The sequence below is a fragment of the Miniopterus schreibersii genome (assembly GCF_964146895.1).
Source record: "Miniopterus schreibersii genome assembly, chromosome: 2".
Taxonomy (NCBI): Eukaryota; Metazoa; Chordata; class Mammalia; order Chiroptera; family Miniopteridae; genus Miniopterus; species Miniopterus schreibersii.
The window spans coordinates 3,222,759-3,247,702 of NC_138102.1; the positions used below are offsets into that span (position 1 = coordinate 3,222,759).

Genomic DNA, 24,944 nt, shown 5'->3' on the forward strand with positions numbered 1-24,944 from the left:
GGAATCGGGGTTCCTTCCAGCAGTGGGGCCCCAGGGCACAGCCAGCACAGGGAACGGCAGGAAGCCACCAGCGGAGGGTGTTAGGGCAGCGATGTGACGGACTGTGTGGTGGGTGGTAACAAAGCCAAACGAGCCACAACCTCTTCTCTCTAATTAAAGCCACAAACTCTGATCGAAGTCAGTCAACTCAGGACAGGCACCACCCGAGTAATTCCTGTGAGTAAATTTTAGGAGAAACCATTACTCAGACAAATCTAAACTAGCCATGGCATTTAGAATCACACTGTAAATAAGACGAGCAATCACGTCTTGGAGTTCTCTGCTCCATCGTTTTAATGTGACGTGTCAAAGATGCCTTAATTCACGGTGGGTACCAATTCAAAGCTACAGACCCACGTCCTGCGACACAGCGTGGGCGGCTGTGGGATTTGTGGAGCGCGTTTCTACCCGGATGACTGTCACCCGCAGGCGAAAGGTGACACAGCAGAGGCTTGGACTGGGAAGAAGTGCCAACAGACGTTCTTTCCCAACCCAGTGAAAGGTGACTGGGCACCGGCACGATCACAGTCCTCCGCTGCAGTTACATGCGTGCAGCCGGGAAAGCTGCCGACTTGTCAGGGCTTCCAGCTAGGCCCTGCCCTGCAGCTTTCCCTGCATCACTGAGGACAAGGCCTTTCGTGACCTACCTTTCGTCACAGGGGCACCACATGCAAACCGGGGGGAGAGTCCAAGCTTATCTCAGATTGTTCTGCTGAAGGGAACCGGGAGGTTAATAGATGGAGCAGGAGCCACCCCTGCATGGTCAGACTTCTCCCCACCTTCACGCGGCTACAGGTCGAGGGAGGGAAGGAGGGCGGGTCACGGGTCTTCCCCAAAACCTGCAGCCCAAGCCCATCAGCACACTTCTCTAAAATGGATGCTGCAAAAGCGTTTTAAAAGAAAAAAAAAAGCTGTATTCTTGCTCCTGGGTAAGTCACTGGAGTCCGGGTTCGCTGTCTTTAATGCAATGTGAGGTGTCTGTCCCATGGAGGTGCAGGGACAAAGGAAAGTCAACCTGTGACATGCTTAGCACAGGGCAAGGCACACACAGTGCTCAGGGTGCTGCAGATGTAATGTAATTATCATGCAAACACCTTCTCTCATGTACAAAGGTATCTATGGTCTCTAGAGGTGATCTGAACCTGTGAAGTCCCCTCCAGCTGCCGGAGGGGACCGTGCTAGGGGCCCAGGGAACACATCCCTCGCACCCCAGCTCCTGTGTCCCAGAGCATCCAGGTGGGAACTAGGAAACGGCAGGTGGGAGCCAAGCTGACAACAAGATCAAGATTCCCCTCTCCAGAACCCCAGGCCTGGAAAACCAGAGAACTCTTCCAGTCCACCACCCTCCACCCTCCTCAGCTCGATGTAGAAGGAACAGGACACCCACCGATGAGCCACCGAGACCAGTAACACGCTGCTCCCGGTACCGCAGTTTTGATGACAACCATCCCGCGAGCGAATGGCTGCCAGGAAGGTGTCCAGGGTTCAGGAGAAAGGACACAAAGCAGCAGCACCAAAGTGAAAGATGGGCTGAGCTCCGTGTCCACAGCCGCCAGTCCCCAGCATCGTTCAGAGTCGGGGTCAGGCCTCTCTCAGGCGACAGGTGGGTGAAGCACCTGATCCCACCCTCTAAGGGAAACGGTCAAGAGCCACCGCGGACTTGCCATGAAAGCACCCGCTGCCCGGGGACAGGGGACAAGAACCCAGTCCTTTGGTCACACCATCGCCGCCCTCCTCGGAAAGGCCTGTTGGGGAGACTCCGAGCCTCTCACGTGGATCGTGCAGAGCGAGCGGAGGAGGGGAAGGGCCTTCGAAGGTCTCTGCTCCCACAAACCGCGCGTTTCCCCAACAGGAACCCCCTTCCCGAAGACTGACGGCGGCTGCCAGGAGTGTGGGGCTTGAAGCACGTCCCAGACCCGGCCTGGGTACAGCAGCGCCAGGCTCGGGGGCGCTGCGGCAAAGGGCGGAGCCTCACGGGCACGTCGGGGCCCATCTCACTTGGACATTCGCCTTCTCGTTTCCAGTGCCGGGGAATGGGGTGCGCACACTGTCACTGTTCCTTCAGGGACTCTAACGAGACCTGTCAAACGCTTAAGTACTTTTGGTATATTATGCAGCTTAAGTCCAGCTGATCCTAGACAACAATTTCCCTTTCATGCGATGGAATTTGCAAAGCTTAACGCGCTTCTCCAAAGATTCCTCAGTTTAGTGAAATCTTAAGGGCTCTGTGGAATAACACCTGCATTATCCGCCATCCTCCACGGAAACCAGTCTCTCTCTCTCCGAAATGCCCTAACCCGACAAGCAGGGGCGACGCTGTCCTAGGACCGTCACGCGGACGTCCAGGTGATGCTCCCACCCCACGTCCCCTCAGCCAGTCCCCAGAGCGACAGGCTCGCCCTCCCACAGTGTTTTCTTCTGGTCTCTGCTCCCACTGGGCTCTGACTGTCCACTGCTTCCCTTCTGAGCTATTGCTGTGGCATCGTAACCAGACCGCCCACCCCCACAGCAAAGGCCCTGACCACCCGCCGACCCCACGCATGATTCCCGCAGCCCCTCACGGGCTGTGGTCCAGATGCTCAGGTCACACACAGCCAGCCCTCCACGCCCCCCAGCGACACTGGCCACGTACAGCGGATCCCATCCAACTCTACAAACGTGTTCTTCGTGAAGAGCCTCCACTCTCACCCTACAGAACCCCTCAGCGTGTCCGCCTTCTCACCTTCTCTCCCATCCAAGGCCAGAAACGTCTGTCTGATGGGGTCATCTGCTGGAAATGCTCGTTCAAGGCACAGCTCAGGCTCTGCCTGTGTCCGGGCACCTGGGGCAGCTGGGCCTCACGGATGACTCTCTCGCACAAACTTCAGGACCCAGACAAAGCTGGTTCCATTCCCCTATCTCACTGAAGTTTTGTGCTTAAGCCCCTTGTGGTTTTTTTTCTCCTACCTGAGTTGTGAGCTCCCTGAAGAGAGAAAAAATGGCTTCTGTGTCTTAAGATGCTCCATGCCTAACAGCTTCCCCTGCAAACTCGACAGTTATATAGTGAAGATCATAAAACCAATGAAGTTAACCGTTGCTGCATGCCACAGATCGGCGAGTCTGAAACCATCACTGCGCACGAGGACGACTTAGGATGCTAGTTAAAACAGCATCCTCCTAGACCCAAGCCCACGGGTGTGATGGATGTCAGGTAAGAGGAAAACCGATTCAAGACCCCGAAGGAATTCTGCCGCAGTTGGCACACAGATGGTATTTTGAAAAACATCACTACTGATGAATGTGAGAAAGGAAATAAAATGAAACAAGTATAAAAGTAGGCAGAGTTGTAAACGATGGAGGAAGGCAATCTGGCTTGTTGCAAACCAGCCGTCATTATTACGAAGCTTTTTGTGATGTTTACCATAAACTATGTGTGCTTTTATTATAGAAACTAAAAAGAGCTATTCTCGTGAAAGCAACTGATGGTCCTATTAAGCTAATCTACTTTTTTGCACTTAACTGTACATGTAGGAATATTTGAAGCTATTTGTGTAAAACAGAAAATAAGACGCTATATTCGTTCACTCACTATTTCATCTCCTGCATTACTCACTCAGTGGACACAGACTGTAAATCTTATGTTGAGCTTGATCTGTAACATAGGCATTTGCACCATAAAATATGCTCTCCTTGCATTTATTACTCTAAAAACACATAAGGATCTAGGTATTTATGCTCCCAGTCCAACCCACTTTATGGAAAAAAGTTCCATAAGTATATTTCATGTGATGTAATTCTTCCTTTTTTGTTGTTTCTGTGAACCAACTTTTTTCTTAAAATCCATGTTCGGCCCTGGCCGGTGTGGCTGAGTTGGTTGAGTGTCATCCCATGTACTGAAAGGTCGGTGGTCCGATTCCCAGTCAGGGCACATGCCTGGTTCACGGGCTTGATCCCCAGTAGGGGGCCTGCAGGAGGCTGCCGATCAATGTTTCTCTCTGATGTTTCTCTCTCCCCTCTCCCTTCCTCTTTCTAAAATCAATAAAAACATATTATTAAAGCAACAACAAATAAAATCAAAAGTCTCAACTCCAACCAGAGTAAACTCTACCTTATCTCATGATGGCACATGATTGTAGGTAGCAACCTAGCGTGTTTTCTAGCTTTTGCAGTTTTCTTTCATGGGATGATAATTTTAAATATTTCCTCTTTTTTCCCCATCATGCAACACTCTGTCAGCCTTACTTTTCTGATGTTGTCTTGGTTACACATTAACATCCTTCAGAGAAATACTTCAGGATTTTTGAGTAAGTCTTACAACCACAGATCACTAGAAAGAGGAACCTAACAAATTCTAATTTAAGTGGAGGAACATGGATATCTTGTTTCCATTTGTGATTTTGTCTCCAATTTTTTGTATGGCTTTGGGGGTGGGGTGAAGGACTGGATGGCTAACCTTGATTCATAGCTTGTGAGCTGTTTTGTATTTAAAATTTTTTTTTTTAAAAAAAGCTTTCTAAGTGTCAATTACCAAAAAATTGCCTTTATTGGAGATTATGTATAGTTAGCACCTTCTATTGACCTTCTGAAATCTCTTCTTGGGGCTTAGGTACTTCACAGAAAATTATCAGCTCCTCCCTAGGGCTTAAGTCTACAGGAGGCAACTGTTTAGGCCACGAGGGGGAGACGGGGAGTGTGGGCCACGCCTGTGGGCAGTTCCCCATCAGGGACACAGGACACACGCCCTGTCCAGCCTCTACTCAACTACTGTTACTCGGAATAATACACCGCCTTGTGGCCCGCGGAGCTCAGAGACTTCAAGTTCTGTTTCATCACATTGAAAAGAGCCCAGGCTGGGCACAGAGTATATCAACCCATATCCACGGCACAGAACACAAAGGGTGGTCAAGCGTGGAAAGCAAACAGAAAGGCATAAAGGTTTTCATGACCAAGGGGGAAACTGATTGCATCGCCGATGAAGCCAGATTTGAACATTAAAAATAAATTGCCTTTCACAGCCCAGCGGCACCTATACATCACATGCAGGCAGGCAGGCACACACCTGCGCCCTCCTTCAGGAGGGTCCCAGCGGGGTCCCACCTTCCTGGGGGCGCTTAGCTTACCCGGCGCCCTTCCCATGTTACCTCCTGCTCCGCACTGTCTGCACCGAGTGGGCACCTTAGTCAAGGCTCTGGTGGTCGGACTTGGCAGAAACAGAAAGTGAAACCAGGGGACGTGCCAGTGGGTGCCCTGCTACACCCTGGTGGCATTTAATTGGTGGGAAGGCGGTTTAACTTCTAAGCTTTCCGTGCCTGTTCATCACGCAGCTCCCGGCTGCCAGCTTCTCCTCTGGCCCCGGGACGCGAGCCGCGCGCTCGGGGCCGGGCAGGGGACCGGTGCGGGGAGGGAGCCTTCCCGCAGCTCCAGCTGGAGCGGGAGCCGGGCGGGGCTGCGGGGGCACCGCCTTAGGTCGGACCCCAGCCGTCCGGCGAAAACGCAGCCTCTGCGGGGAGGCGCGGGAGCAGGCAGACGCACAGCTCCCGCTGCACACCAGGACCTCTCAGGAGCCTCTTGGCAACATTGTTTTAGGCAAAGAGTTACAATGTTGCTTATTCAAAACAAAACAAAACAAAACAAACAAAATCCACCTTACTTTTCAGAATATTACGACCAGGTTTCAGACATACAGAGCTTATGAAGTTGGAAAGTCACGCCCGGCCGCGATCCACAGCCGTCGGGGGGCGCCTGGCTTTGGACCGGTTTCCCGCGGTGACTCTGAAGTCCTGCGCCCCCCATCCAGCCCGCACCGACTCCTCTCCTTTCCCTAAGGCTGCGCCCCCAGGCCCGGGCTGCGCGGGGGAGACAAGCCGCGGGGCTGCGTCCCGGCCCCAGGGCTGAGTGCCTCCCCCTAACCTGCCGGGGAGAAAAGCGCCCCCGGACGCCAGTGAAGCCGGCTCCCCGGAGCTGCGCCCCCCGCGCAGGTTCAGGGCGCCCCGGGCGCAGGTTCCCGACGCCTGTCACCCTCCGGCCCGCTCCCGGGCCCTGCGCCCGGGCACCTCGCCTCCCTCCGCGGCAACAACTTTCAGCGAGAACAGAAGGAAACTTTCCTCCCCGGGAGCGTGCAGCCCGCTCGCAAAGTCTGGGTCCGGCGGACACAAGGTGACACACGAACGCACCGGGGGGTCTCGGTCCCCAGCGCCCCGAACCCCGCCGTCCCCCCGCCGCCCAGCCCGCGCGCGACCCGCACCCACCTTGACCTCGCCCGCGTCGGGCTCCGCGTCCGAGAAGCCGGGTCCCGACTCGAAGGCGGCGGCGGCGGGCGCGTGGCGCGGGCCCGGGAGCAGCGCGGCGGCGAGCAGGGAGCACGCCAGCGACAGGGCGCGCAGCCGGCGCATGGTGGCCCGGCCGGGGCGCGGCGGCCCGCTGCTCGCCTCCGCGCGCCCGAGAGCCCCGCGCTGAGCCCGAGGGCGGGCGGCGGGCGGCCTTCCCGACGTGCGCGGCGCCGTCCAGCCGGCGCGGGCGGGCGGGTGGCCGCGGGGTCAGGCGGCAGCCTCACAGGAAACCGGACATCCGAGCTCCCCGCGCGCGCTCGGGCCGGGGCCGGGGCCGGGGCCGGGGCCGGGCCGGCGAGGGGAGGCCGGGCGAGCGCGGACGGCGGCGCGGCGCGCGCGGCTGCTGGTGCTCTTTGGAAAGAGGGGGGCCAGGCCGAAAGCCCCCGCGATGTTCGGCGCCTCCAACCCCCGCGGGCCCGCGTCCCCTCTCCCCGCCCTTCCCAGGAGTGGAGCGCGCCGGGCGGCCGCGGCGGGCGGCGGGCGCGGGGCGCGGGGCGCGGGCGGCGAGGCCGGGAGCGCGGCGGCGGCGCGGCGGGCGCGGGGCAGGGCATGGCTGACGCGCCCTCTGCCTGCGCTTATGTGAGAGAAAGGCCGAGGGAGGGAGCGTGCCGGGCCGGCCGCCCTCCCCTGCGCTCGCCCCGCGGCGCGCTCCCCGGCCCCGGCGCCCGCCCGCGCCCCGCCTCCCCCCGCGCGCCCTCCGTCCCGCCCTCCCCCGGGGCCCGGGGCGCGGAGCCGGGGCGGCCCCAGGGGTGGCGGGCTGCGGGCTGCGGGCGGGCGCCGGGGCCGGGACCGCGCGGGGCAGCGTGGCCGCGGGAGAAAGCGCCTGGCGGGCAGGAGGGGCCCTTTGTCCCGAGCGCCCGGCGCCGTCCGACTCCCGCGCGCCTGGCCCGCTGCGCCCCGCTCAGGGTTTGCAAAGAGCCCCGGAGTGCTGCGCGGTCCCGGAGAAAACCATCGTGATGGCGGGGACCCCTCCCGGACCCGGCCCCGGACCGGCCCCTCTGTCCCTGGGGCTGGTAACGCCGTGTGGCCGGTGAGCCAGCACCGCGGAGCCGTCTGCGCGCCGCCGGGCACTGGGCTGCAGGCTGATGACCCCTTGGGAATCCCAACTTCTGGCCAGAGTCCTCATGGGCAGTAGAGACACAGGGTCACTTTCTGCAAGAGGTTCGGTTTAAGGGAGAAAGGGGCTGATAGAGGCTGGACACGTGGTCAGCTGCCCAGAGAAGTGACTGCACCTCCCCACAGGACAGCCCCCAGCCTGCATGGTGCTGGCCCCCGCGGCCTCCCTCCTGGGGACCCAGGGCACAGGCTGCACAGAGCCAAGGGGAGGGTTTCAACAGGGTGCCAGGCGAAAAGGCTCCCTGTCTCTACCCAGCTACTTTTAGAAACGCAGATCACGAAAGCCTAGATGGAGACGTTCTTAATCGGATTCAGCTCTACACATTCTGAAACTCCCCTCAGGCCTCGTTTACTTGAAGGCTTAAATACCTCCAGGGGCCGGGCCTGTCCTTTCCCTTCGCTGATGGCCAAGGTTGCTGAACAGCCGGCCTCTCCTTTCACTTCTCCATTGCCTTCGACTTCTGCACTTGCCACGGTAAACCTACTCTAACGTCCATGTGTGATTCTTCAAGTATTTTCAAAAACACGTTGTGTTCTCCCTGTGCGAGCTTTCCTCCCAGCGGAGCAGCTCTCCCTGCGGCAACTCCAAGCTCCCTCACCAACCCTGATCTCATTTGAACTTTTTCACTTAGCACACGGTCCACAAGAAGACTCCGTCCTCAAGGGGACCCAGCAAGCACCAGAAAGGGCCTTCCGCGTCCAGACCTTAATGCGTCTGTTGACGCAGCCTCCTCGGTTGAGTTTATTTCCCGGCAGCCGAGCCACAGGGTTGACCCACATTGCACTTAAAATCCACTGCGTTTCCCAGTGCTTCACGTGTCCTGCTGTTCAGTCGCGTCCGCATTGCTTGCCCTGCGTGAGCGAAGTTGGTCGGCTGTGCCCGAGAGTTGAGCTCTGGCGTTTGCCTTTGTTAAATCTGTCCTCTGAGAGTCACTCCGTCCTCAGCGTGCTGGGATGAGTTGGGATGCGGCGCCTGTCTGCGTGTTAGTTCTCTTGCCGTCTTTCTGTTACAGGCACATTTGACCGCTTTGCCATATCGTCCTCAGCACTGATAAAGGGAAGAGCTAAGGACTCGCTGGGGAAGGATTTAAGTAGAAGCTGAGCTTCTTTGTAACCATTGCCTGACTCCGCGTTTCTCAGCTTTGATTACTTGGAATGCCTAACGGAGATTTCAGGGGATTAAGAAGTATAAATTAGTGGCTTCAAAATAGTCACGGGGCTGTGAAGTACAGCACAGGGTCAGTAATATTTAAAAACTATGTGTGGTGTTGGGTGGTACTAGACTGAGCGTGGGGTCCCTTCGTACGTTATATAAGTGTCTGACCAGAATGCTGTACACCTGAAACTAATAAATGTTGAATGCCAACTGTAATTGAAAACACACACTCACATCAGAGATTCTGGTTTGATTGGTCTGGGGCAGTTGGCAGGGTCCTAATAGGCAACCAAGTTGAGAATCTCAGGCATTTCCAGTGCTCACGAGGCCTAGCATAGTGTCAAGACTGCAAAGTCATCAGAATCCAAATGCATCGGGAGGGGAAGGAGGGGTGGGGGAGGTAGGAGAAGGTCTGTGGGGGACAAATGGTGAAGGAAGGAGACTCGTCTTGGGGTGTGAACACACCATACAGTAGGCAGATGATGTGTTATAGAATCGTACCCCTGAAATCTATATAATTTTATTAACCAATGTCATCCCAAGAAATTCAATAAAAAATGTATCAAAAATATGTACTAATTTTTTTTGAAATACAGCGGTAAGCACATCCAGACTCTTTCATTCCTCTCAAACAGGTTATGTTCCTACTACTGTTATTGTTTTAACTAAAGGAAATGCTGGGAGAAAGTACGCATGACTTAGACAAAAGATGGATTTGTGTCAGTGTGACTTACCGGTGCCTTCTAGGAAATTTTAGCGTAGGAAAGACAAAATTGAGAACTGGTAACTCAATCAGCTGCATGCTGCAGGAAACGCCGAGAAATCAATATGTTGAAGACAATGCTCTCACTCTGGCAAAAAGCCTGCTCATCAGTAACAGACCCCTACTTACCAAGTCAGCCCACCCGAAACCGCTGCACCGGGAACTTGGCCCCATCCTACTCAGCCCCCCACTTAGAAAGGCGCACCTGAGCCTACTTGAGTCCAGACCTCAAATTCCTCCACTTACTCTAATTCTGACTGTCTTCTGAGAGGCTTTCTCCCTCACTGCCGTGAGTTCTGTGCAGTGTAACTTTTGTTATTAAAAGGTTTTCTGGTGATATTTTGGGGAGTTCAACAACCTGCCAGTCCCACCGAGATCCTATGGATAGCCCCCTTGCTGCTGAAGCCAAGCCCCTCAATTCAGGAGTGAGAGGAACCGCTGAGGCCTTCTAGTGATGGGGTGAGTCTCGCCTTAGATCTCGGTTCCGATCTCTTTTTATCAACCTGCCAAATGCTAAGTGTGTTTTGTCCCCTAAGAATCCCTTTAAGGAATCTTTTGATTATTTGATGGATTTGAGAACATACCTGCCTGGTGGGGAACTGCCTTGTTACTGGCAACATTGCTTTTCGTCACCACTCTTTTGGGTGTTTTCTGTTGGTAGTTGATAGCGGGAAGTTCACGTCCAGTGCTGTATTTACCAAGAACTTCAGAGCTGCAGGTTTGCCATTGGAGGATGCCTACCCTTGGGTTGGGGAGCCCAGGACACAAGGTGAACCAACCCCTGATTTGAACAGCCATTTCCAGACGGTCACGTGTTTGTCTCAGACTAAACCCACCTTTGTGTCTCCTGCAGGCCACACTCCTGCCTCTTAGGTATATTTTACACACTGATACCAGTGCATCTCTTTCTAAATGGCATAACTTACCAACGAAAGTCTAGAATTTCAGTGACCGTTTTGGGAAACTTTTCATGAGAACAAAATTGTTCATTTGAGAAGCTCCTTAGAGTGACAAGGAAGGAAAATGGTGACCATTCAATGATCTGTGTTTTCTTGATATGAGAAAGCTTGCAAGAGAAATTCAGACCCCACAGTTGCCTCTAAATATTCTGTGGAAGAGATAAATGAAAAATGTGAAAGACTGTCTTTCTTTTAGATCTGCCCACATCAGAACTTGAACCTAAGAGCTTTAACCTTCCTGTTCCCCTCCTTCCCGCTGTGGTCCTCTGTTGTCCCTGCCCCAGCCTCTTTCTGACAAGCTTCCCGTGCCTTCTGGGCAGCCAGGAACCCTGAATGTGAACGAGCCCGGAACAAGACCCTTATGGTGGACTTTAAGCCTGATCGTGCTCTGAGCTGAGAGTGATGTTTGAAGACTTTCCAAGGCCTCTGTAGGATAGGCAGAAATTTGGACAGAAATTTGCAGTCATTCTAGGAACATGTAATTCAGGGTTTCCAGATACACATCAATTTATTTATGTGCTATTATGAACCAATAAAATTAAATGGAAAAGGCTCTGTGAACACCCTGAGTATGGTTTGAGAGACCCCAAATTCCTTAATAAAACCAGAGGGATTTAGAACAACACTAGATATTGGACAACATTTTTGGAGATTGTGCACCCAAACAAACGAAAAGATGAATATATGGGAGACTTTAGGGGTAGGCTCTTTACCACCCTTAGAAAACGTACAGGGGTAGGTCATGGAGCACATATGACTACAGGTCTTTCCTCACTTTCTTTGACTGGCCTCAAGTCAGAAATAAGAGATTTAACATACAATCAAATACTGGGATGGAAAGTATTCAAGCCCTTGATGAGTGAACCTAAAGGGGGGCAACCAGGTATCAAGCACTCAAGTTCCCATTGACCCTTAAACACCCAAAGATTCTTGCTGAGAAGTACTCTTCTTGGGGACACAATGTCTGATCTGAAGTATGAAGAGGGTGACTGAAAAACATGGCATGAGGATGACCTGACCCCTTCAGGATGGCTGCCTAATGCCACCGGAAGCCTTCCTTCCATTGGAACCTTGCAAACACGTGACATGAAGTACCCCCCCCCCCCAAGGAGGACACAGTGATTGGGGTGCTTTGTCAGGGCTGGGGAGAAAGTTTTATTAAGGTTGCCGAGAGTGTCTCCGGGTGCATGTCCCCCCCTGCACCGGATTAATCCTGCAAACGGTGCAGATGGGCATGTGCAAGAACCCAAGTCTGAGGATACCTTTGAACACTTGCCCTGACACCTTGCCTTGGAGTGTGAATGTCCTAGTCAACGTATGCCACTTTTCAAGGTGGGACAAAGCTGGTGTTTGCTGGAAAGGTATGGTTCTGACAGTAGCAAAAACTTGCTTGAATTCCAACCTATCCCCCCACTAATACAGACACCCTCGTGCTGGGGGAGTTACCGCAGAGCTTTGCAAAGCCTTGCTGAGCGTTCAGAAACGTTACCGTCCCTAACACTCCCAATCCTCGTGAAAGTCAGAGAAGGCCAGTGGTATTTTCAAACTCAAGGGAGAAATCATCCACTCTAACCACAAGAACGTGGCGCAGGCCTCCCTTTAAGGCTGCGTATTTCTCCGCCAGTCTTGGACTCCACCTGGCTCTGGGCAGGTTTGGCCGAACACCACGAGGAGGTCTTGCAGTGTAGCCAGTCTTACCACCGAGAGCTATGAGCTGCATTTCCTTCATGTTCTCCAAAGGAGCCTCTACATGACTTAAATCAGAAGCTTTATCACCTGGAAAAGACGCCGTTAACAAAGTGCCCAGGATCCGCAGTGGAGAGGGACTCTCGGGTAATTTTGAGCACGAGAACAATTAACCTTGAGAGAACTTGAGAGACTGAATATCTAAAAGGACACAAGGTTTAACCCTCTGACAACAGGATTGACATTCCTTTAGGAGATTTAAAATTAGGGATTCTTAAGAATTCTTTGAAAGCGATGGTCTTTGGGTGAGAGAGCTCCCACCACTGAGCTTTGTGTCGAGATGGCAGCTGGAGGCCGTGGCCAGTTCCACCCAAGACCCACAGAACTAGATTTAGATGACTGTGGACATGTTTGAATCTGCACTTTTTTTTTTTCTCCTTAGCTACTTTTTTCATGATTGTGGGCTTAAGGTTCTGCATAGCTGACCAATGATTGCTGTTTCTTAGCAGTGAAAAGTCAAGGTCCCCAACTCTAATGCCGTTTCCCTTTCTGCGCTCAGATACAGGACAGCGTGATCTGTCCAGCAGAAACGATACAGCTCCGTGATTCGCACACATCTCCCTGTGAGTGTTACCCAGCCAGTGCCCATCCTTGGTTTTGAAATAATTGGTTTCATTCATAATTGGACTCAACCGTGAACTGGCGTTTTATGTGGAAGAAAACACAACAGGGCAGGTAACCGAAATCAAAACTCCCTGGAAAGAAAGGTTTCTGCTTCCACTGAAACCACACTCAAGGACCTTTCCTCAGAGATAACGTGTGTAAACAAACTTTCGCGGGGGAAAGACTCAGAAGGGGGGCAAGGAACAGATGGTTTGTATTTAAGGCCCGTCTCACATGTACGGGCCTCACACAGAAGGCCCACTATGGAGACAGCTCTTGGCTGCCTGTCAGCTCTGCCCTGGTGACCTCTGGTGAACCTCTCCCCGCCAGGTGTGGTTTGCGTGGGCACTAAATTAGCTAATATGCGTAAAGGACTTAAAAGAATACTTGACATTTAACAGTCTCTCAATACATTTTGCCTGCAGCATGATGAATAATTAAAACTTAATACTGATAAGTTTATTCATCTTTATTTCTCCCTTACATTTAGTATATTTTTCTGGTTTTTTAACCATGTCTTTAAATGATTATTCAAATGGATATAAAATTCTCACGTCAACTATCTTTTCTTAAGCACTCTGAAAATTTTATTCTGTTGTAGATCTCCTCCAAATATTGCTACCAAGAAACGTGACAGCAAATACAGTTTATAGTCGTGTAGTATCTGTTCTGTGTCTGGCTGTATTTTTATGGGTTTTACCTATTTTAATGCACTTAGTACTCCTAATACTCTTATGACAGAAATTAGTATGGTCTGTGTGATATAAATGAGGAAACTGAGCCACGGAGAAGGTGACTATGTTGTTTAATGTTCTAGAGCTAGTTTGGGAGACAATGGATTGAAAGCAGCCTGGTGCCAGCACCGGGAGCTTACGCACGCCCTCTGCTGGCCCAGGATGCTGATAGGACGCTGGTCCTCGGTAGATAACCTGCCATTTCTTGTTGGAGAATTTTAGAATGTTCCCTTGTCTTTCACTTTATTAAATTTTACATAATATATCCATAGTTATTTATTTGTTATATCTCTGGCACACTTTTGGTCTTTTCAATCTAAGTTCATGTATGTTTGTCTGTGTGTATGTGTTTGTGTAATTTCTGTGAAATTATGGGCTATATGTCTTCAAAGTATTGGTACAAACTGTCTTTCCCCTTATATTTTTTAGGACTTCTTGAATACAGATATAGATAACGTACCTTTATTTTCATATGTTAACTTTTCTTGTATTTGTTCCATTTATTTGTTTTTTCCTAATGCTTTCTAGAATTTTCCCCTGATTTTGAACTTAATTTTCATTGTTTATTATATCAGTGATTCTCCTCTTTCTCTCCATGCATATATCATATATGAATTTTATGACTTCATACATTTATATAATTCACTTTTTTGACACTTTTCTATGATTATTACAAGCATTATTGAAATTCTACCGCTTCCCAATTGTGATTACACATCCACATTCTACCTTCTGCCTCTCTCAGTTCCTTTCCTCCTCTCCAGACCCACAGGAAGTCTGGAATATCCCAGCTCACTTTTTTAGCTATAGACATTACTCTATAAATTTCTTCATCTGTACCATTGGTCTTGCAAAAATCCATGTCTGCTTATGTTTCTCTCTTGCTTAAATCCCGTCAACAGCTCCTTATCACCCACAAGATAAAATGCTTGCCAGTTTTCATGGCTGTTTCCTCCATAGACCGCTCTCCCCTCTCCCCAGCCATGCTCTGTCTCCTAATGATATTCAACCACTTGGAATTCCTTGAATAAGCTTTGCCTTTGTTAATGTCTAGCACATTTTAATGTCCTCAGAAGTGTTTCTTTAATGACTAAATAAGGCTACAATTTAGTGTGTTAAAATATAAACAGTGGGATTTTAGCTTCTGCTAATGGTGGGGTGGCTTGGTTAGACTAAGCCTGCTGAAGATAACAGTTATAAAATTGGCCCCATCCCCTAACTCCCTCAAAACCCCCAACTATTTGAAGTCACTGAGAGAACTACCAAAATCAGACAGAAAATGGAGGAGTATTTACTCTTGAAAGACAAACTGAAACAGGCCTACACGACAGGAAATATTAACAGAAGTTTGTCAGACTGGGAGCTAAATTACACAACAGGTAAGAACTTGGATCTAAAGGGAGGAATAAAGATCACCAGAACTGTAAATATGTAGCCAAATATTTAAACATTTAAAAATACATAAATATATGTAATTTATTTATTAACTTCCTTATCACACACAGCAATAACTGTAACATTGAGGGATTTATAATGTGAATAGTTGTAGCATATATAACAAGAATAGCACAAAGAACAAATGTGAATATTACTATACCATAGCAAGGTTTCTTTGTTTTATTGAAGTAGTACAATTTAACACTAAGGAGATTGTGTTCACTTAAAGATGCATATTATAATCTCTATAGCAGCCACTTTAAAAATGATACAAAGCACTGAAATGCTAATTGAGGAATCAAAATTAAATACTAAAAAAGAATTGAATTTTCCCAAAAGAAACCAGAAAATGAGGAACAAAGGAGCAAAAACTGAAAGGAAGCAAATAGTAAAATGGCAGAACTGAATCAAATCATATTAATAATTACATTAAATATAAGTGACTTAACACTTCAATTAAAAGGCAGAGATTTTCAGATTGATTAAAAAAGCAAGACCCAACTATATGTTTTCTATAAGAGACATACTTTAATTACAAAGATACAACCAGGTTGAAGTTAGAATATGGAAAAAGTTATGCCATGCAGGCTCTAATAATAAGAAAGCTGGAGTGGCTGTATTATACTTTGGAAAAAATCAGCTCTTAGACAGCAAGTTTTACCAAAGGTAAAGAGGGAAATTGAAAGTGGTAAAAGCATCAGTGCATGAGGAAAACAGAAAAATTATAAATGTGTATGATCTTAAAAACAACTTCAAAATACATAAAGGAAAAACCGACAGGCCAAAGCAAAAACAGACAAGTCCACAGATACCGTTGAAGACTCCAACACCCCCTCTTCAGTAGAACAATTAGACAAAAATGAATAATAATATACAAGATGTGAATGACACCGCTAATCATGTTGGCTAATTGACACTATTAACCATGTTGTGATTATTTATATATATATATATATATATATATATATATATATATATATATTTCCAACAACTGCAGAATATAAGTTCTTTTTAAATGAACATGGAACATTCACTAAGATAGACCCTATCCTGGAGCCCTAATTTTTAGAAAATAATACATTTCAAAAGATTGAAATCTTATAGAGTATGTTCTTTAACCATAATGGAATTAGATTATAAATCATTAACAATTGATATTTGAAAAAAGTATAAAAGTCCAAAATATTTGAAAATTATAAAAACACATTTTATTAAACCTCATGGGTCTAAAAAGAAATTAAAGGAGTAATTCGGAAATTATTTCTCATTAAGAGAGTAGAGGGACAAATTGCAGTATATTCGTGCAATAGAATTGTATTTAGCATTGAAACGAACCACTGATACATAGAACAGCATGAATTACTGTCTCAGGCCTTCTTGGAATGAAAGCAGCTAGTGTAAATAATTCTGTGAAAATAAATTACATGATTCCATTTCTATAAAATTCTAGAGCAGTCAAGCTAAGGAGGTGCCTAGAGCTTGGTTATCTAAAGGCCGGTCCTCCAACCAACAACCTGATCATCACCTAGGAGCTTGTTAGAGATTCGGGACCCTATGCCCCAGGCCAGACCTACTCAGTCTAACTCTGCATCCTACCCTGGCAGCCCAGGTGCTTCATGCCCTGTTGACTGTTTCTTAAACACATAGAGACTCATTGGCGTTCTCAATGTTGAGGTTCCTGCCTCTATCACACAGCAGCCGCCCCACCTCCCCTCAGGAATCCTTGTACACTCTGGCCAACATGGTATCTCTTAGAGGCCACCTTTACTTTCTATTTCTGTGACACCTCATGCAACATGGGAGTTAAGGTGCTTGTAGTCAGAGGTGGAGTGGCAACTCTCTAGGTGGGGAGACCTGAGGGTTTGATAAGCCCTCAGATGTCCTCACTGCTGCTGTAGGAGTTTGTCATCCCTTTTGCTTAAGGGAGTAGTACTGGACCCACCCTCTGCAGATGCTGGCCTGGTCCTGAGGGTCCTCGCAGCCGCTGGGGAGGGTCAAAGGCAGAGCAAAGGACAAAGGCCGGCTGGACTCCAGCCCCCAACCCTTAGCCCGGGCAGCTCTTCTGTGCGCATCTGATACGTTATAGGTCCACTTACGCTGTCTTTGCAAAAAACAGAAAGCCAGTTTTTGCTCAATAAAAGCAAAAGTTAAAAATCTCTAGCTTGACATACAACCAGAAGCCGTTAAGTTAATCCAGTTCTCAGGAGAGGTAACATATTAACCCGTTATCACTGACTGCTTCCGGGAAATGTCCAGTTTATCAGATTAACTACTTAGAGAGATCAGGATGCTGAAAGTTAGTCTAGAAAGTTAATTTTTAATGATAAAAGCCAGATAAGACTGAAGCAAATTTAATGTGGCATAGGGGCACCTGAACAATCAGAGAATTATTTGTGGGGCCAGGTAAAGGTGACGAGGAGATTGATTGAGGGGACTGTGTGTGTGCACAGAGATGTGGATCTTCCACTGCAGATTTTTAAAAACTAAATTCCTCTTGGACTCAATAAACAATATCACATCGTTCATTCTTGTGAAAGAACCACAGGGGGAATTTTTCTTCGGGCTTGCTGTCAGGAAAACACACAGTTTGCCAAAGTAACTGGTTTATTCTTATCTTACGGTCACTATGAATATTTCATTAGACTGTGTTTCCCTCTTCTCTCTGCTGTTGTAAAGCTCATTGCCAAGTATTTGACCTTCCTGTAGCGGCAATGAAGCCAACCGAGCAGCGTCGGCCAGGCTTGTCCCCTGCTCGCTTCACGCTGTTTCAGGTTCCCTGCTCTTCCTGGGCCTGCTCTCCCACGGTGGTGCCTGTCACCGGAGATTTGTAATGTGCATTATTTTATCAATACTCACCTCCAAGGAGATGTCGCCACAGAGAAAGGCGACTGCTTCAGAGAACATTTTCTGTGAAATTGTTATTTTTAGGAACCATACTTTTGTTTTTAATTTGGAAATGGACGTCTGAAGGAAAAGCAAGCTTGTGTGATTGAGAGGGGGCGCTGATCCGTCCTCTGGATGTGAGCCCTGCCTCCTAAGGATGGGCCTTGTTTTGAAAGACTGGCTTGTCAGTCAGAGAAAGACAAGGACCACAGGTCTCACCCCTGTGTGGAATCTAGTGAACAAAATAAACTGGTGAACAAAATAGACCCAGAGACATGGAAGCAGGGAACAGGCTGAGGGATCCCAGGGGGAAGGCGGGGCGGGGGAGTGGGGGGGAGAGATTAACCTAAGAACTTATATGTTTATATGCATAAGCCATGGTCACAGGCAATAGTGTGGGGAAGGCTGGGGGGGGGATCCATGGGGATAACAAGGGGACATCTGTAATACTTCCAACAATACAGATAAATTTAAAAAATAAATAAATAAAATAATTAAAATAAAAGATTGGCTTGTGTTGCAGCTTGAAGTCAGCTGACGTCCCAAATCAGACACAAGAATTCTGTCACATCGGATTCACTGGAGCTGTATAAGTAGTAATAAATACTGCTTAAATTTAGTTTTTTTTAAATTTAGAATCTCAAATTAATATATAAAGTGATGTGTAGCATGACGTGCGGCCCAGCTTGGCGTCCTCTTGCCGGGTACGGGGGTCTGAGTAGGAGCTCCCTGGGACCGAGGGAGCGGGAGGGGCGTGGGGAGTGGAACCGTGGCCGCTGTGGTTTCACCGTCCGCTTCATACTCCCTGGTTAATCCAGACCCCGAATCCGGGAAGGAGACGGCTGCAGCTCTTCCCCAAGGTTTCGTCCTTGCCGGCACTCATCTACTTTTATTTATTTACTTGTTTTTAGGATTCCCTATTGATTTCTAGAGAGAAAGAGAGGGAGGGAGAGGGAGAGAGAGACATGCGTCAGTGTGAGAGGGACACATCCAGCGGAAGCCCCCTGCGGGGGGTCAAGCCTGCAACCCCGCGTGGGCCTCACCCCGGAATGAAACTAGCGACCTCCGCGCAGGAGGAGGCCCGCCAGCTGAGCCACACCGGCCAGGGCCCCCCTGCTTTCCACAACCCCGTGCTCTCTTCCTGTCTCGTAAGGCTCCTTATCAAAATCACGAAATACACCAGCGCTGGCGTTTCTGTCTCAGGAAGGGCAAGGACGGGCGACTGTCAGAGATCATCTTAGCTCCAGACCAGCTCTGTCCGCAGAAACATAGCGTGAGCCACACGTGAGTCTCAAAGCGATTTTAGATTTTCTTGTAACCATCTTCCAAGAAAGTAAAAGCAGGTGGAATTCATTTTAAAATACTTTATTTTAACCCATACATCCAAAATATCTGCATTTCAACATGAAATCACTGTAAAGTTGTTAATTGGATGCTTATTTTACAGCCTTTTTATTGTACTGAGTCTTCACCCCCTGACCCGTCCCCGATATTGACCGTCACACACGGTCCTTCTGAGTGGCTCCACTCCAAGTGCTCAGCCGCCACGGGAGGCTGGGGGCTACCACAGCGGACGGCACGGTCCTAGGCCCCCGTGGTCAGCCCCACACCGTCCCGCAGTCTCTCTCCTCGTCGCACTATTTCTCGGAGCTGCACGATGCTGGAGGCCTTTGCACACCCAAGTCGCAGTGCCAGCGTTCGTTCTAACGCTGAGCTAGACGCGGATAAAGAGCTCGCATGCTAATGCTCAGTCCCTCGGTCCCTTCAGAACAGACTCATTTCATCCGTCTTCACTTCTCTGGTTCTCTCTTAGGCCCACACCTTGGACTCTGCGTTCAGACGAAGCCGCCCTGCCCCTGAAGTCTTACCCTTCCCACGTGCTTCTCTCAGGCCACAGCCTCCCGTCCTCTCCAGTAGCCAGCGCCTCGTCTTTGCTCCGTGGCCACATTGGGGACACAGCCCCTCAACCCCTGCACTTCCTCCCTTTAACCTCTTTCCTGCCCGTCACATCGATTTCCTGATTAAATGGCACCCGTTCCCAGAGCCGGGTCTGCGGAACGCAGGCCTTGCCGAACTAAAAATTGCCTCCAGTAGCGTGCTGCTCCCTCGGGAGGGGTGTCGGCCTGTGCTTGCTGTTCCCTCCTTATGAGCAGTCCCCAGGGAGGCCTCCCCGCACTGTCTCAGCTCGAAGGCGCGCAGGCACATGGACCTGCGGGGACCCGCTCAGCCTCGCTTCCAGCGCCCACGCGCCTCCTTCCACGCCGGCCGGGGACTCCCTGGGCCCCAGGGTTCTGGGTAGCGTGTGCCCCGCTGGCTCCAGCGCCAGCATCTCCAGCCCTGCCTTACCTCTTGAGCTCACATATACCTTCTCTCTTATTCGATTTCTCCACGTGTTGTGGCCTCTGCCCGACCTTCCTGCATTTTCTCCCTCGCTCATGTCTCCAGAAGCTGACCTCTGACAGCTCTGTCCCTTCACCCCTGACCTGGAGCTTTGCTGCTGACAGCAGCTCCCTCTCGATCAGGATGGGGTCTCGCTTGAGACACCTCAGTGATCTTTCTTGCCTGCTAGTCTCTGTTGGGATTTCCTCAAAAGCACAGAAAGTGGGATCTCGATCTCTTCTTCCACAGGCAGCCCTTGCTCTTTTCAGTTTCCGTGCTCATTCATAGTAAATCCTGAGCTGTTCTCTGTATGAGAAGCGGGCAGCCAGCAACTTTGGCAACACAAAAGTTTGTTCCTTTGGGCTCACCGACTTACCTACCACTGTTCTTTTACATGCAATTGATTAATAATTTTACACTCTGTGCTTGAAAACTATACACTGTATGGTATACACTATATACTCCGTAAGTGGGCATGACTTTTCTTTCCAAAAAAGACTGAGTATTGAGTTTGACATTTGATTTTTGTTATTGACTTATAATAAATATTCTAAAATGGGGGTCTTATCTGAAAGAAAATGAATTTAAACAAAAGCAAGGACTATACTTTGCCTCTAAAAGCAACTGCTGGCCTCCTAAAGCAGGACTAGTTTTCCCGCTGGCCCTGAAATGTTCCTGTAACTGTTTGGAAACATTGTACCTGTCATCAGTACCCATGCTTTATGACAATTCAAACAGCAAAATATAAGAATGTGATGTGCCTGCCTTCCCAGGGACTGTTCTAGTTTACTCTTCACATGTATGTACACGGAGGAAATAAATAAAATGTCACCTGCAGATAACCACAAGGATGCATTTCACCTAATAGCTCTAGGAAAGGACTTAGGGCATTTGTCCTGAACCCAATCAGGTAGCGTTCATGGTGCAGGACCAACCAGTGACATTCACGTGATGTCACGTCTCATACGTGTAGCGAGACAACGGAACCATAGGCAAGGAAAGAGCAGAAATCCCCATAGCATCTTCTCCTAGAGCTGGTAAAGGCAAAGAAAAAGTAGAATTCTCTAAAACTGTCACCGCTGAAGCATCTGAGCTTAGTTCCCTTTAGTAAAGGTCAAATAAAGAAGGCTAATCTTGTTTTCTAGATACTCAGCTCTCTTTTTCCCAGACATCTTTACTTCCCATTTTTGCCTGAGAGCCTCTTAAGGGGACAATCATAGTTCAAAGTGACTGTTTAGTGGCACAAACACAATAGTCTGGAATACATCAGTGCCACAGTAATTGTGTTTGGAAGTGAGGATAAGCTGACCACTACAAAGCATGCTCCGAACGCCTTCCCCCGGGTGCCATTAGTACTCACAAGGCCCCCAGCTTCAGTGACACAGTCTCTGATACTTTATCTACAGGGACCGTCACAAGACACCCCTGTAAAATGGGAATGTGAAAAGGCGGGTCAAGAATAACAACCAGAAACAGCATTTTCTTAAACATTTATGGGCATTAGAGATGGTCCATGAAAGTTTAGATTCAGCCCACTTTTGCTTAGACAGCAGATCGATGGGATGAGCATCTCGCTACTGACAGGTGGAGTTTCAGATCGTAGGTGAGCGGCTCCTGCCTCCCCGGCTGCCAGGTCCCGGCCGCCGGACCGCTGACAGGTCAGCAAGCTTACCTGGGACTCACGCTTTGCTGAGCACATTTCCCTCCAAGTTGTGTGTCTCTCCACACGATGTGGACAAAAAGCAATTTCAATGCTATTGTAAGACAAACCCCACTGTTACCCTAAAGCTGACTGATAAAGTAGATAAGCGAACAGTATTGAGACTATTAAGCCCTGTTTTAAAGGGGTCCTAGCCTGTGAATCAGACATGAAGGCTTTCCTGGCATGGGCCTATGGTATGAGGTCAAATTTGAGAAGAATTCCCAAGTTTCTTGGATTAGGGGATTGGCCCCTGTCTGCTCCCCATCACTGATGACACCTCAATTCCAGGAAAGAACTTGTCAAAAAATAACTGTTTAACTTTTGCCAACACTTCGTCAGAGCAGTGAATTTTTGTACTGAGTATGTTTTGGGAGTAAAATGTTTTGGGCTGATGGGAAGGATATCTGGAAGAGAGTACATAAATGCTGATGTGCTGGAAGTCACACGGGCAAGTAATTTGTGCAATCAGCTTTTACCCAGGGGCCCACCATGAGTCCTTGAGTAGCCTTGTCAGCACCAACTATCAAGTAGGTCCCAGGGACCCAGTGTGAATGACAAAGACACTCCTTCCACTTGGGAAGTTAGAGAATTTTTAAAGGCCTCCTAGCAACTGGGGACAGAGGTCAAATTCTTTATTACACAGCCTTATATAATTAACAGCCTCTGAGTTTTTAAAGAAATGGGTTCAATATTTTAATGGTCTTGTCTTATGCCCATTAATATTGCCTATAACCCATTTTTGCAGAGTTTCTCCTTCTTCTATAGGTTTCTTTGTAGTGAGACCCAACTTGTTTCCTTCCTCCTAGACTCTGAAACCAAGGAGACAATGTAATAATACAGCAGCTGACACTTACTGAAAAGTACTACCCAGTAGTAGGTGTCATCTAAGTGCTTCTCATATGTCACTCTGGGAATGATCACAACAGTTCTATGAGATAAGTACTGTTACTACCCCTGTATCAGAATCAGATTTGCTGACTCTATTAGAAAATTAAAACAAAACTAGTAACAATAACAAGAACGGCAATGGCCTAAATGCATAAGATTTGTTTTTTCATAGAGAAAAGGTACAGAGGTACATGGCCGGGTAATGGGTTAGTGAGTGACTATGGTGTAGGGAACATATTCTGTTCATTGTCCTTCGCCACACAGACCGAGATGGCTGCTTTGGTTCCAGACATCAAGACTGCATTCTAGGCATCAGGTTGGAAGACATAGGGACTTTCCTATTTAAAGACAATTTCCTGAAGGGCCATACAGCTCTTACGTATATCTCTACATGCAAGAGAATAGTTGTGACACCACCCTGGTCACGAGGGAGTGAGAATAGAACTGTCCGCCTACACACTCAGTGTGGACACCTGCAACAGAAATCATCCCTTACTCATGACACTAACATGAGTTTTCCATTCTGCTGTCTTCACGAGCACTTTTTTTTTTTTTTTTACTCTTCCAGGGTTTTCCTAATACATGGTTTGATTATTTACATAGGAACTTCCCAAAAGACTCTTCAGTTCTTCGAAGGAAAATACCCTAAGATTCTTTGAATCCCTCTCCTCAAAATCCAAGTCTTACTGTTTCCACCAATCCTGGACTGTTGTGTCTTGACTTGTACCCAACTCTAATCAAACCCCTGATTTGAAAGACCTACCTTAAGTCAAACTTTCAGATCTCACTACCAATGCTTTGAAGTGGTAGTCTCTCTTACCATGTAAGCAGCAAACTCAGTATTGCTCTTTATATCATCCATCCATCCATCCATCCATCCATCCATCCATCCATCCATCTATATTTTCTGTGCTGGTGATATTTGGGGAGGCAACTATTGTCAAGAAGCTTGGAAATATAGTCTTTATTTGGGTGCATGGCCAATACAAATAAAATTGTGGCTTTGTTAGGAGCAAGAGGATGCAACTGCTGGGCTGGATAACTAACACCTTCTGTCACCACAAAACCCCATTTTCCTGAGACACGTAAGTTAAGTAACTTATCTGATGTCTTCCGTTTAATATCTCTGTTTTTGAAGGTAATGTCTTCTAAGGGTGACACCTACGCATATTATTGTATGTCGATTCAGCTAATGGTAGTTACTGCCTTGAAAGGGTTAAAAATACCGGGCAAGTCTAGGGAGAGTAACTGCCTTGAGTATTTAGAAACAACTTCATCTCTTTTAGAGATATAAGATGTTTCAGAATTGAGGTGCTTTACTCAATATAAATTAACCAGAATAATAGAAGGTAATGTTTACACTTACACGAAAGAGGTAAATAACTAACTTATGGGCTTAGGTTTATTTTGGAGAGATGCCTACAGATAGAGTTCCAGGGTGGGAGTCTAACAGAGGTTAGAAGGTGGGTTCCTGAATAAGAACATGAATTCACAGAGCCCTACCAGGCATCCTCCCTTCTGTGATGTTACAGCAACTTTACACCCTCCTTCTTTTTAAAGGCCGTGGTGTCCTGCGAGTGCTGGAACTTGTGTTTGCCTCGTGAAACGCACCTGCTGGGCGAGAGCAATATTCATGTTTCCCTGCCAGTAACGGAGAAGAAAACGAAAAACAGCAGAGGTCAGAGCCCAGAGATCATATTAAGTAAGCTCTTCCACTTCCCCTCGCTGCTGGTATCTATTACGATTCTAAGATGTTCTCTCCTTTTAAGAATTAGCACGTTTCAAGTTGGACTTTTCAGTCATAAGAAGATAATCCCATGTTAAGTCTGTGCACCCCAAATTCTGGTAAAACTATGGTATGGTTGCTTAGCTTGAAAGGAAACCAGAAGAGAAGAAAGGCCACTTTCGGTGTAAGTAGGGGCTTTCTGGACTTTTACGAAGGTGTTAAAGACCAAGGGGAGTTTCTAAGAGCTTCAGGATGCAGGCCCAGGACTCAGGTTCAACAGGTACAAACTGGGTCAGGAGGGAGATGCTTTTCAGGGACTCACTCTGCCAAAGGCGCCAACACATACATCTTGATCAATCTGTAGACTATTTTTTTCTTTAAAAAATATATATGCATATAATTTTAGTGTGATATTTACTTAGGAAAATACCAAGAGAAAGTTCAGTTTCTAGAATGAACTCTAGACTAGGTCATACATATCCAGTCATGAGTATGAAACATATTT

General features: G+C 48.4%; 1 protein-coding gene across 1 annotated transcript in view; it reads right to left on the reverse strand.

Moving 5' to 3' along the window:
• VEGFC (vascular endothelial growth factor C) overlaps window positions 1-6,517 on the reverse strand; it is a 72,312-nt gene extending 65,795 nt beyond the window's left edge. The window contains exon 1 of the mRNA XM_081127201.1: window positions 6,267-6,517. Coding sequence (XP_080983327.1) covers window positions 6,267-6,410 — 144 coding nt within the window. The 5' untranslated portion in view covers window positions 6,411-6,517. The remainder of the gene's footprint in view (window positions 1-6,266) is intronic.
• Window positions 6,518-24,944: the final 18,427 nt, after the last annotated feature.